Here is a 13,844-nt window from a genome sequence, read left to right on the forward strand (position 1 = left end):
CCATTGGGATTATCATTTCCTGCCGGCAGTGCACCCCCGCCCGTTGAGTTTCCCGGCGGAGTGGGGTGACTTCAATGGGAAAATCCCATTGACAAGCAGAGGTAGTAGCGAATCCCTCCACCAGCGAACTGTGCGGCACTGAGAACAACGCGGCCGGGGGCTGGGGAATCCCTCCCTTTATTTATGGCCTATATTTTTCGACTCCTTAGCTTCTGTATATCCAGCCTATCAAAGCCAGCGGCATGGTAGCACAGTGGTTAGCACAGTCATTGCTTCACAGATGCAGGGTCCCAGGTTCGATTTCCGGCTTGGGTCACTGTCTGTGCAGAGCCTGCATGTTCTCCCTGTGACTGCGTTGGTTTCCTCCGGGTGTTCCGGTTTCCTCCCACAAGTCCCGAAAGATGTGGGGCGCGATTCTCCGCCCCCCACGCCGGGTGGGAGAATAGCGGGAGGGCCTCCCGACATTTTTCACGCCCTCCCGCTATTCTCTCCCCCCGCCCCCCCCCCCCCCCCCCGCACGCCCGACCCACGCCACAAACGGCGAGCAGCGATTCTCCGAGGCCGATGGGCTGAGCGGCAGGGCCTTCACGCCCGTTTCAACACAGCAGCAAACACACCTGCTTGCTGCCGTCGTGAAACAGGCGCCAGATGCCCGTTTGGGGGCATAGGCCCGCGATCGGTGCCCACCGATCACAGGCCGTGCGTCCGTAACGGACGCACTCTTTTCCCTCCGCGACCCCACAAGATCAAGCAGCCACGTCTTGCGGGGCGGCTGAGGGAAAAGATGCCAACTGTGCATGTACGGGTTGCCGTTGTCCAACCTGCGCATGCGCGGCTGATGTCACCGTCGTCAAGGCCGCGCCACCGTGACGCGCGGGGCCGCGCTCCTAGCCCCGCCCCGGGGGGGAGAATCGGCCCCGGAAGTGGGCGTGAAGGCTGCCGTGGGTCACGGCCTGTCCCACGGCAGCCTTTACAATTCTCCGTATTTGCGCAGAATCTCACCCGTGCTTGTTAGTGTCCAGAATTGCACACTCTGAATTCTCCCTCAGTGTACCCGAACAGGCGCCGGAATGTGAGGGGCTTTTCACAGTAACCTCATTGCAGTGTTAATGTAAGCCTACCTGTGACAATAATAAAGATTATTATTAACCTGTCTGTTAAAGGAGATGGGAAGTGCGCGCAGTGCACCAAGTGCAGCCGAATGAGATCAACCCAACTTGTCTGCTTTTGAACTCTGACCCGGCTGACCAGATTCTGTTTCTTCCAAACTACCGCAGTAGCGTCAAGTATTTGAAGGGTTAAACAGTTTGCTGGCTGAACAATACCTGACCATGTTCCTTCTCTTCCTGACAGCCTTAACACAAGTGGAGATCACCAGAACGTACCCAGCCAAACAACCTGATGAGCTGTCTCTGCAGGTAGCAGATGTGGTCCTCCTATACCAGAGTGTAGAGGATGGTGAGTATTCTACCCTCTGTGCTTACACATCAAGCAGGTGGTTAAACTGTGCAGCCATTGATTACCTGGAGGAGGGGAGTGGGGCTCCTCCCCCCTCGGACACATGGCACCTTTAACACAGTAAATCATAGCGTAGAATTTGACTGTTTGGAGACTTGGGCGGAGAGATGGCAGATGGAGTTTAATCCGGACAAATGTGAGGTGATGCATTTTGGAGGGTCTAATGCAGGTAAGGAATATACAGTGAATGGTAGAACCCTCAAGAGTATTGAAAGTCAGAGATATCTAGGTGTACAGGTCCACAGGTCACTGAAAGGGGCAACACAGGTGGAGAAGGTAGTCAAGAAGGCATACGGTATGCTTGCCTTCATTGGCTGGGGCACTGAGTATAAGAATTGGCAAGCCATGTTGCAGCTGTATAGAACCTTAGTTAGGTCACACTTGGAGTATAGTGTTCAATTCTGGTCGCCACACGACCAGAAGGATGTGGAGGCTTTAGAGAGGGTGCAGAAGAGATTTACCAGGAAATTGCCAGGTATGGAGGGCATTAGCTTGCGTTTGATAAGGTTCCCCACGGTCGGCTATTGCAGAAAATACAGAGGCTGGGGATTGAGGGTGATTTAGAGATGTGGATCAGAAATTGGCTAGTTGAAAGAAGACAGAGAGTGGTGGTTGATGGGAAATGTTCAGAATGGAGTTCAGTTACGAGTGGCGTACCACAAGGATCTGTTCTGGGGCCGTTGCTGTTTGTCATTTTTATAAATGACCTCGAGGAGGGCGCAGAAGGATGGGTAAGTAAATTTGCAGACGACACTAAAGTCGGTGGAGTTGTAGACAGTGCGGAAGGATGTTGCAGGTTACAGAGGGACATAGATAAGCTGCAGAGCTGGGCTGAGAGGTGGCAAATGGAGTTTAATGTGGAGAAGTGTGAGGTGATTCACTTTGGAAAGAATAACAGGAATAAGGAATATTTGGCTAATGGTAACATTCTTGGTAGTGTGGATGAGCAGAGGGATCTCGGTGTCCATGTACATAGATCCCTGAAAGTTGCCACCCAGGTTGATAGGATTGTGAAGAAGGCCTATGGTGTGATGGCCTTTATTGGTAGAGGGATTGAGTTCCGGAGCCATGAGGTCATGTTGCAGTTGTACAAAACTCTAGTACGGCCGCATTTGGAGTATTGCGTACAGTTCTGGTTGCCTCATTATAGGAAGGACGTGGAAGCTTTGGAACGGGTGCAGAGGAGATTTACCAGGATGTTGCCTGGTATGGAGGGAAAATCTTATGAGGAAAGGCTGATGGACTTGAGGTTGTTTTCGTTAGAGAGAAGAAGGTTAAGAGGTGACCTAATAGAGGCATACAAAATGATCAGAGGGTTAGATAGGGTGGACAGTGAGAGCCTTCTCCCGCGGATGGAGGTGGCTAGCACGAGGGGACATAGCCTTAAATTGAGGGGTAATAGATATAGGACAGAGGTCAGAGGTGGGTTTTTTACGCAAAGAGTGGTGAGGCCGTGGAATGCCCTACCTGCAACAGTAGTGAACTCGCCAACATTGAGGGCATTTAAAAGTTTATTGGATAAGCATATGGATGATAAGGGCATAGTGTAGGTTAGATGGCCTTTAGTTTTTTCCATGTCGGTGCAACATTGAGGGCCGAAGGGCCTGTACTGCGCTGTATTGTTCTATGTTCTATGTTCTAGGAGCGGTTGAATTAACTCGGTTTGTTCTCACTGGAACGACGGAGGTTGAGGGGCGACCTGATAGAGGTCTACAAAATTATGAGGGGCAGAGACAGAGTGGATAGTCAGAGGCTTTTTCCCAGGGTAGAGGGTTCAATTACTAGGGGGCATAGATTTAAGGTGCGAGGGGCAAGGTATAGAGGCAAGTTTATTACACAGAGGGTAGTGGGTGCCTGGAGCTTGCTGCCGGAGGAGGTGGTGGAAGCAGGGACGATAGTGACATTTAAGGGGCTTCTTGACAAAATACATGAATAGGATGGGAATAGAGGGATACAGACCCAGGAAGTGTAGAAGATTTTAGTTTAGACGGGCAGCATGGTCGGCACAGGCTTGGAGGGCCGAAGGGCCTGTTCCTGTGCTGTACCTTTCTTTGTTTTTTATTCTTTGTTGTTGAAAGGAGAGACACATTGCTGAAGTTTTTCATCTTGCACTCATCAGAACAAACACAAGAATGTCAAATTTCAAAGGGAGCAACAACTTTACCAGCACCCGTGTCTCATGCAGTATAAATTGTCGCACCCCGTGAAATTTGGTATTCATCGAATTCCTGCAGTGCATAAGGAGGCCATTTAGCCCATCGAGTCTGCACCAGCCCTCCAAAAAAGCACCCTCCCAGGCCCACACCCCCAAGCTATCCCCGTAGCCTAGTAACCCCCACCTAACATTTTGGACATTAAGGGGCAATTTAGCATGGCCAATCTACCTAATCTGCACATTTTTGGACTGTGAGAGGAAACCGGAGCACCCGGAGGAAACCCAGGCAGACACGGGGAGAACGTGCGGACTCCGCACAGGCAGTCACACATGGCTGGATTTGAACCAGGGTCCCCGGCGCTGTGAGGCAGCAGTGCTAACCACTGTGCCACCGTGCCGCCCTTTGTGCAAGATGAAAACTTCAACAGCACTGGCACAATATCACAATATGCTCCAAAGGATGGTTCATCAAATATAATATGACACCAAGCTTCATAATGCAATATTTGGTCCGTTGCCCAGAATCTTAGTCAAAGGTTTTAAGGATCATCATCAGAACACAAGATTTTGAAGCAGGAGTAAACCACAACGCGTCTGGAGACTGCCTTGCCATTTAATTTGATAATGGCTGATGTTCCGCTTCATCTCCACTTTGACATCCGTTGCCCAAATCCCTCGATTCTCTGAGAGATCAGAACATCCCAAAGTAAGTGAGAGAGCTTCTGAAACATCTCTGAGAGTGCAGCATTCCCCTCACTATTGCACTGACATGTCAATGTTGATTTTGTGTGCTCAAGCCCAGGAGTGAGACTTGAACCTAGAACCACAGGCAGAAAGGTTGGGAAGGAATTTCTGAGGTGAGGGCCTGCAGGCAGCTGAAAGTATGGTAGGTAACCAACTGTGGAGCGATTAAACTCGGGAATGTCCACCAGGCTTGAATTGGAGGGGTGCAGACGTTGCAAAGGGCTTGTGGGGTTGGAGTAACCTTCAGAGACCTGGAGCAACAAGGCCACAAAGTAATTGGAAAAGGAAGTAAGAGTATTTTAAAATGGAGGCATTGCTCAACCAGGAGTCAATGTAGGTCAGGGGACACGGAAGAAATGGGTGAGTACGCACTGTAAAACCGTAGTTGGACCTTCTGCCGAACTTCACCAATCTTGCACTATCAGAACAGAAGGAAAATTCTTTCTCCATTTGAACTCCAAGAAAGGTCCCCAGGAATGTGCCGACAAAATGACATTTACAACATAGATACAGGCCATTGAGCCAAACTGATCCAGGCTACTGTGCCAGAGGCTGGTTTATGCTCCATATGAGCCACTGCCCCCCCCCCCCCCCCCCCCCCCCCCCACAACCCCACCACCACCACTACCACCCTTTTCCATCTCACCCATCATCATATCCTTCTCTGCCTCCTTCCCTAATATACTTACCAAGCTTCCCCTTAAATGCGTTCTCACCTCAACCATTCCCCGGGGTGGCGGACATCCACGTTCTCACCATCCTGTGGGTAAAGCGGTTTCTCCTCAATTCCATGTTGAATTTATTAATGGCAATCTGATCTATTTATGGCTTTTGCTTTTAGGGTTTCAGCCCTCATTTCGCGAGAATGTGCAGCCTCAATCTGTTTCGTCTTTCCCGCTGGTTTAAACCTCTCCGCTCTGGTGGAAAAGCCACCCTGAATGCAATGCGCGAAGACGTTTGGGTGCGTTAGCTTGGCGGCGGGGGTACAAATCCGAGTCCAAGAATGCTGAGGGTCATGAGGTCAAATCCCCAGAGAACCTGAAAACTGAGTTCATCCATTGATCTGATTTGAAGAAGCTGATAGATTTCCTTAAAAATCAAATCCCTTAACATGGTTCCTCGTTGTCTTTCAGGGACAAAAGCTGCTTCTTTTTCCTGACCTGCAACGCCAGGCGTTGAAACAGCAGGAGGCCATTCGGCCCCTGGAGCTTGTTCCCTCATTCAATTAACTGGTGGCTGGTCTGAATCGTGGCTCCATTTGCTCACCTTGGTTCAATTATCCTTGATACCCCATATGTAACACAAATTTACCAAACACGGCTCCAGATTTCCACTACCCTTTAGTGTTTTCTGGGATTCCAGTCATGTCTAAAAATAATTAAGGTGCCTGTAGCCAGAGGAACTCCATCAGTTGCAGATGAAATCCCACCAGAATCTTCTCAGGATAATTAGATATGGACAATGCATGCAGTATTGCCAGTTTCAGCCACATCCGAAGAAAAAGCGGCAACAAATGGCAATCGTGCCCCACCATCTTGTCCCCAATCTCATTCCCTCTCTCCTCCTCCCTCCTCTTTTCATGTACTTTAACTCTATCTGGCAACCTCTCTCTCTTCTGGTTGTGGGTGCAGACAGAGAATTAGAGCTTTCAAGGTGGAGATAAATGGTCTTTTGTTCGGTAACAGTATTAAGGGATATGGAGCAAAGGCGAGTTGATGGAGTTTATATACAGATCAGTCATGATCGAATCAAATGGATTGAAATAGGCCCAAGGGGCTGAACATCCTCATCTCAGTCATAGAATCCCTACAGTGCAGAAGGAGGCCATTCGGCCCATCACGTCTGCAACGACCCACTGAAAGGCCCACTCCCCCGCCCTATCTCCATAACCCTACCTAACCTGCATATCTTTGGGCACCAGGGAAGTAGCAGTGCTAACCCGCTGGAGTCCCGTAAACGTGGCCTTAACTCCATCTTCCTACACACTAATAAGTCTGATATGGTGTCCCTCCCACTTTTCCTCGACTCTGTATCTTGGTCATATTGAAGTCATTGTGTGTGGTCATGGTATTCCAGGTCCACTCATGCTCACCCAGACTACAGTCTCGGAGCAACAATAAGACAGGGCAAGAGAAGAGGCAACCCACCCAGGTTCTCAGCTGCTGCAGAACATGTAGTACAGGGGTGGCGAAGAGCATAACACAAGGAACAATTACAACCCATTCAACCTGTCCAACCCATTTCCCCCACAGGGCTACGTAGGCAATCCACTTCATCTGTACCAGGGGCTGGTTTAGCTCACTGGGCTAAATCGCTGGCTTTTAAAGCAGACCAAGCAGGTCAGCAGCACGGTTCGATTCCCGTACCAGCCTCCCCGGACAGGCGCCGGAATGTGGCGACTAGGGGCTTTTCACAGTAACTTCATTGAAGCCTAAGCGATTTTCATTTCATTTCAGAGTCTTTCCAACCCATAACATCTACTGAGACGTCTGGTGGCATATTTTTGTTTTATCGTCAAGGTACATCAAACCAAAAATCTAGAGCATGTGTCTCATCTCATATCCGAGACCGCATCCAGGTCTTGTTACAACTGTACAGGGTATTGGTCAGACCACACCTGGAGTATTGTGTGACGTTCTGGTCACCTTACTGAAGGAGAGATAGCCTCATACTGGTGGCAGCTCTGATGAGATTCCCTGGACTGATTGCTGGAATGATGGATTTGTCCGATGAGGAAAGGTTGAGCAGTTTGGTCCTATATTCAACGGAGTTTGGAAGAAGTGAGGGGTGATATTCAAACTTATAAGATTCTGAGATGGCTTGACAGGGTAGATGCTGAGAGGATGTTTCACCTCGTTGGGGGAAATCTAGAACTAATGAGCACTATTTCAAAATAGATGGAAACGAGGAGGAATTTCATCTCTTTAGAGAATGGTTGGTGTTTGGAAGTTGCTTCCCCAAGAGGGCCATGAAGGCTGGGGCGATGAATACATTGAAGGCGGAGTTGGACAGATTTTTAAAAATATAAATTTAGAGTACCCAATTATTTATTTTTTCAATTAAGGGGCAATTTAGCGTGGCCAGTTCACCTACTCTGCACATCTTTTTAGGTTGTGGAGGTGAGACCCACGCAGGCAGTGGGAGAATGTGCAAACTCCAAATGGACAGTGACCTGGGCCGGAATTGAACCCGGGTCCTTGGCGCCGTGAGGCAGCAGTGAAATGAAATGCAATGAAATGAAATGAAAATCGCTTATTGTCACGAGTAGGCTTCAATGAAGTTACTGTGAAATTCCCCTAGTTGCCCCATCCCGGCGCCTGTTCGGGGAGGCTGTTACGGGAATCGAACCGTGCTGCTGGCCTGCCTTGGTCTACTTTTAGCCAGCGACTGACAGGAGTTGGACAGATTTTTCATTGACAAGGCAGTCGAGCGTCATGGGGGACCAGCTGTAAGGTGGAGTTAAGGCCACAATCAGATCAACCATGAATTTATCGACTGGCAGAACAGGCTTGATGGGCCAAATGGCCTACTCCAGCTCCTACTTCTTATGTTCTCGGAAGACGTACCTGGCCCAAATTGCCCTCAACTTGACCTTCTGTATAAATCTTGAGAGTGATACGCTGAGAAGAATATTCATCTAGGGCACCAGAGGAATCTGTAACCTGTCATTTTAACCCCCATGCCAAAAAAACCTCCTTCAGGGTACCACCCAGTCTGTGACTGAGGGTTAATAATACTCAGATCTGGTAGGTCTATCATTGCATCAACCAGTTCAGATTAGAGGCGCTGTTCCTCCACCTCCCATCACACAAATTACCAAGAAAAACAGATTAACTCTTACTTATCAGTCATCAAAGGGGTAAGTCAGACAAAGTTACAAACTCATTATCATTTATTAACCATGGAATTATGGTTAGCAGCATGGAACTTTATGCATTGGCAGAATAATTATTGGATGGAGTTAACTGATGACATGAATTGCAGAGGTTGAAAGGCTATGCCAGTGTAATCCAGCAGTAATTGCTTCCTGATTCTAAACTTACATTGCCACAGTCTCTGACATTGATGTAAATTTGTCAGGCTGGTTTTAGATTAGATGCCTGTGATCGGTGGCCAGTAAAAAAAAAGCATTGAATCGCCTGCCTATTGAATAGATTGAAGTTCAAATGCTGGTGAAGTAGCAATGTTCCCAGAATTTGAATGCCTAAGAGAGGAGTAGAATCGAATTCCAGCGGGGCTGCAGTGGGAAATGATATGTGCGCTTGGCAAGTCAAATAGTGAGGGCTGTGGTGAAAGGGTAGGAGATGGCAGATATATCGAGAACTAGAAGTCGCAGGTTTAAGGTAATTGCCAAATAAACGAGCGACAGGAGCAAAACATTTTTTTTTACGTAGTAAGTGTTACAATCGTTCTTTTTTTTTAGTCTTTCAAGGGATGTGGGCGACGATGGCAGTCTTTGTTGCCCATCCCTAATTGCCCTTGAACTGAGTGAGTTGTTAGGCCACTTCAGAGTTAACCACATTGCTGTGGGTCTGGAGTCACATGTAGGCCAGACCGGGTAAGGACGGCAGATTCCCTTCCATAAAGTGAACCAACTCAACTGTGTTTCTTTAATTAATCGATGATCGTTGTTATGGTCGCCATCACTGAGGCTAGCTTTATATTCCACATTTATTCATTGAACTTAAATTCCATGAGCTGCCTTGGGGGGATTTGAACCCATGTCCTCAGAGCGTTAGTTAGGGCCTCTGCATCACTAGTCCAATGATATTACCACCACACCACCAACTCCCACACCACTGTGGAATGCACTACCCGAGATGTTGACAGAAGTGAAGATGAAGCAGCACAGTGGTTAGCACTGCTGCCTCGCAGTGCCAGGGTCCCGGTTTCAATTCTGGCCTTGGGTGACTGTCCGGGTGGAGTTTCCACTGGATGATCCGGTTCCTCCCACAGTCCAAAGATGTCCAGGTTAGGTGGATTGGCCATGCTAAATTGCCCCGTAGTGTCAAAAGGGGTGAAGGTTAAGTGGGGTTTTAGGCTTACGGGGATAGGTCAGGGGAGTAGGTCAAACTAGTCATCGGTCAAATTTGACTTGTTGACCACCAGAAAGGTGGAGACACAGTGGAGGAGGTCGCAGGGCACGGTATATGAGTATGGGGAGAAGGCGAACAGGATGTTGGCGCATCAGCTCCGCAGGCGAGATGCGGCTAGGGAAATTGGTGGAGTGACGGATAGGGGTGGGAATGTAGTGCAGAAGGGGACAAAAGTAAATGGGGTCTTTAGGAACTTCTACGAGGAACTGTACTGGTCAGAACCTCCGATGGGGAGAGGGGGAATGGAGAGCTTCATGAACAGGCTGTGGTTCCCAAGGGTTCAAGAGGAGCTGGTAGAGGGGCTGGGGGCGCCGATAGAGTTGGAGGAGCTAGTCAGGCGGATTGGACAAATGCAGTCAGGTAAGGCGCCAGGGCCGGACGGGTTCCCGGTGGAATTTTATAAAAAGTATGCGGATCTGGTGGGCCCCCTGTTGGTGCGAGCCTTCAATGAGGCATGGGAGGGGGGGGGCTTTGCCCCTGATGATGTCGCGGGCACTGATCTCTCTGATCCTGAAGCGGGATAAGGACCCCTTGCAGTGTGGATCATACAGGCCTATCTCGCTCCTCAATGTTGACGCTAAGTTGCTGGCGAAGATCCTGGCCACCAGGATAGAGGACTGTGTGCCAGGGGTGATACACGAGGATCAGACAGGATTTGTCAAGGGATGGCAGCTCAACACGAATGTGCGGAGACTGCTAAATGTTATTATGATGCCGGCAGTGGAGGGGGAGGCGGAGATAGTGGTGGCGCTGGATGTGGAGAAAGCGTTTCATAGAGTTGAGTGGGGGTACCTGTGGGAGGTGATGGAGCGGTTCGGATTCGGGGAGGGATTCATCAAATGGGTGAGGCTGCTCTACGCGGCTCCGATGGCAAGTGTAGTTACCAATGGAAGGAGATCGGAGTACTTTAGGCTCTACCGTGGGACCAGGCAGGGGTGCCCCCTGTCCCCCTTGCTCTTTGCACTGGCGATTGAACCTTTGGCTATGGCGTTGAGGGAGTCAGGGAGATGGAGGGGTCTGGTGCGGGGTGGGGAGGAACATCATGTATCGCTGTATGCAGACGACCTGCTGTTGTATGTGGCGGACCCAGAAGGGGGAATGCCGGGGGTGATGGAGCTGTTAGCGGAATTTGGGGGCTTCTCGGGCTATAAGTTAACTTTAGGCAAGAGTGAGGTATTTGTAGTACATCCGGGTGATCAGGAGGAGGGAATTGGGAGACTCCCATTTAAGAGGGCAGTGAAGAGTTTCAGATACCTGGGGGTGCAGGTGGCCAGGAGTTGGGGGACTCTCCATAAGCTTAATTTTACCAGGCGTGTGGAACAGATGGAGGAGGAATTTAAAAGGTGGGACATGGTGCCGCTATCGTTGGCGGGTAGAGTGCAGTCCGTCAAAATGACAGTTCTCCTGAGGTTCTTGTTCCTTTTTCAGTGTTTGCCCATCTTTATCCCTAGGGCCTTTTTTAGAAGGGTGACTAGCAGCGTCATGAGCTTTGTTTGGGCGCATGGGACCCCGAGGGTGAAGAGGGTCTTCTTGGAGCGGGGTAGAGATGGGGGGGGGGGGGCTGCCGTTACCCAATCTCTCGGGGTATTATTGGGCGGCCAATGTGTTGATGGTGGGCAAGTGGGTAATGGAAGGGGAGGGGGCAGCATGGAAACGGATGGAGAGGGCGTCCCGTGGAGATACAAGCCTGGGGGCCCTGGTAACGGCGCCGTGTCCGCTCCCTCCTACGAGGTATACCACGAGTCCGGTGGTGGCGGCTACCCTCAAGATTTGGGGGCAGTGGAGGCGACATAGGAGAGAAGTGGGGGGCTCGATGGAGGCTCCGTTAAGGGGGAACCATAGGTTCGTCCCGGGGAACATTGATGGGGGATTTCAGGGTTGGCACAGAGCGGGCATCAGACAGCTGAGGGACCTGTTTATTGATGGGAGGTTTGCGAGCCTGGGGGAGTTGGAGGAGAAATTTGGGCTCCCCCGGGGAACATGTTCAGGTATCTGCAGGTAAAGGCATTTGCTAGGCGGCAGGTGGAGGGATTCCCTTCGCTTCCCACGAGGGGGGTGAGTGACAGGGTGCTTTCGGGGGTCTGGGTCGGAGAGGGGAAGATATCTGATATTTACAAGGTTATGCAGGAGGCGGAGGAGGCGTCAGTAGAAGAGCTGAAAGCTAAGTGGGAGGGGGAACTGGGGGAACAGATCGAAGACGGAACATGGGCTGATGCCCTGGAGAGGATTAATTCTTCCTCCTCATGTGCGCGGCTTAGCCTCATCCAATTCAAGGTGCTGCACCGGGCCCACATGACTGGGACGAGAATGAGTAGGTTCTTTGGGGGTGAAGACAGGTGTGTCAGGTGCTCGGGGAGTCCAGCGAACCATGCCCATATGTTCTGGGCATGCCCGGCACTGGAGGAGTTCTGGAAGGGGGTGGCGAGGACGGTGTCGAGGGTGGTGGGATTCAGGGTCAAGCCAGGATGGGGACTCGCGATTTTTGGGGTTGGGGTAGAGCCGGGAGTGCAGGAGGCGAAAGAGACCGATGTGCTGGTCTTTGCGTCCCTAGTAGCCCGGCGAAGGATCTTGCTACAATGGAAGGATGCGAGGCCCCCAAGCGTGGAGACCTGGATCAATGACATGGCAGGTTTCATTACAAGGGTTCTTTAGGCGGTGGCAATCTTTTCTCGACTTTCTGGCTCAACGATAGGGTACGGGGACAGTAGCAGCAGCAACCCGGGGGGAGGGGGGGAAGGGGGAGGGAAAAGGTGAGGGGGGGGGGGGGGGGCGGACGATGAATATGTTTGTTTATTTAATTTAAATTTATTTTTAAGTTCTTTTGTTGTTCATTGGGGTTGGGGGGGTGGGGGATGGGATACATGCGTCGATACGGTCTGGGGGTGTTACAGTTATTATGGGTTATTTTGTTGCATTTCATTGTTTGTCGTTATGTTTTATATTTTCTGTAAAAAATTCCAATAAAAATTATATTTAAAAAAAACATAGTCATCGATGCAGACTCGATGGGCTGAGTGGCCTCCTTGTGTACCATGGTCCTAAGTAGATTCATAGAATCCCTACAACGTAGGAGACCATTCAGCCCATCGAGTCTGCACCAACCCTCTGAAAGAGCACCCTACTCCCCTATCCCCGAAACCACATCTATGGTTAGAGGATAAAACTGGACACTAATGTAACTCTTGACCTCTTACAGGCTGGTATGAAGGAGAGCGTTTGCGAGACGCCGAGATAGGCTGGTTTCCAATGGAGTGTGCCAAGGTCATCACCTGCCAAGCTACGATCAGCAAGAACATGCAACGTATGGGCCGCCTGCTGGGAGTGGAAACAAATGTCTAAGCGAGAGAGAGAGAGAGAGAGAGAGAGAGAGAGAGGACACGGCTTAGGAGAGGCCCTGCATTTAACCCTTCCACCATTGACAGAGGAGCGACGTGCTTGTGGCCTCACAGAGGGTGTAGCCCCGATCTTTGCATCGCCTTCCTCATCCGAGTCAAGCCTTGGGAGACAGTCGTCTGAGAGAATTTTCTGTGGCAAGGACCGCACCTCTTAAAAGGACAATTGGGGCGCGGCGGGGTGGGGGGGTGGGTGTAGGGTCATTGTAATGCAGTTGAGAAAATCCCAGGCTGGCCGACCTGTCCGAAATTGCACTTGGGCCTCAATGACATCATCGCTGCCACTCCCCAGTGATGAATTGGAGCGGGGAGAGGGGTGTGTGGAATTTTTCTGATTGTTCTGTTTAACTGGACAAGGAAGGAACCTTGGACGGAGCAGCAAATCCGGCGGTCGATTGTTTTTTTTTTATTGAAAGCAGCAGTAATCAATTGGACAGGTATTGGAAATTCTTCATGTAAATAACGGATGTCTTTGAAGGAAATCTATTGCTGCTGGACCATTTATTAACTACATGCAAAACAATGAAGTCAACTACAGGGATGACCCCACTATGCGTTGCTCTGTCGTGCTGTTAATGTGATTACAATGCACTGAATAAAGATGCAGTTTATTAAAGATAAATTTGAAATAGGGTGAGGGAGAAGGAAGATTACTGATAATTTCTTTGCAGTCCAGTAACCAACCCCGAGTTCTTGGACACTTGATTATTACTGCCAGAGGGATGAAGTTTAAATTCCTTTGGCCTGATACATGTGGGTTCTTTTGCATAATTCAAAAATCCATTCCCTCAAATACATTTGCATTCCGACAGTTTATTTGCACACTTTCCGGTCAATGTTTTAGTTGTGAAGTGTCGGCACTGTTATAGATCATAGATCATAGAATTTACAGTGCAGAAGCAGGCCATTCGGCCCATCGAGTCTGCACCGGCTCTTGGA

General features: G+C 49.9%; 1 protein-coding gene across 6 annotated transcripts in view; it reads left to right on the forward strand.

Moving 5' to 3' along the window:
* The window catches only part of LOC119976102 (rho guanine nucleotide exchange factor 26-like), a 233,576-nt gene extending 220,039 nt beyond the window's left edge, over window positions 1–13,537 (forward strand). For 4 of the 6 annotated variants that reach the window (XM_038816267.1, XM_038816268.1, XM_038816266.1 and 1 more), the window contains 2 exons: window positions 1,354–1,458; window positions 12,710–12,852. In XM_038816267.1, coding sequence (XP_038672195.1) covers window positions 1,354–1,458; window positions 12,710–12,852 — 248 coding nt within the window. Of the gene's footprint in view, window positions 1–1,353; window positions 1,459–12,709 lie in introns of all 6 variants that reach the window. The other 2 variants (XM_038816270.1, XM_038816271.1) reach the window with 1 other exon arrangement.
* The last annotated feature ends 307 nt before the right edge of the window (window positions 13,538–13,844 follow it).

This window comes from Scyliorhinus canicula, chromosome 13, assembly GCF_902713615.1.
Source record: "Scyliorhinus canicula chromosome 13, sScyCan1.1, whole genome shotgun sequence".
NCBI lineage: Eukaryota > Metazoa > Chordata > Chondrichthyes > Carcharhiniformes > Scyliorhinidae > Scyliorhinus > Scyliorhinus canicula.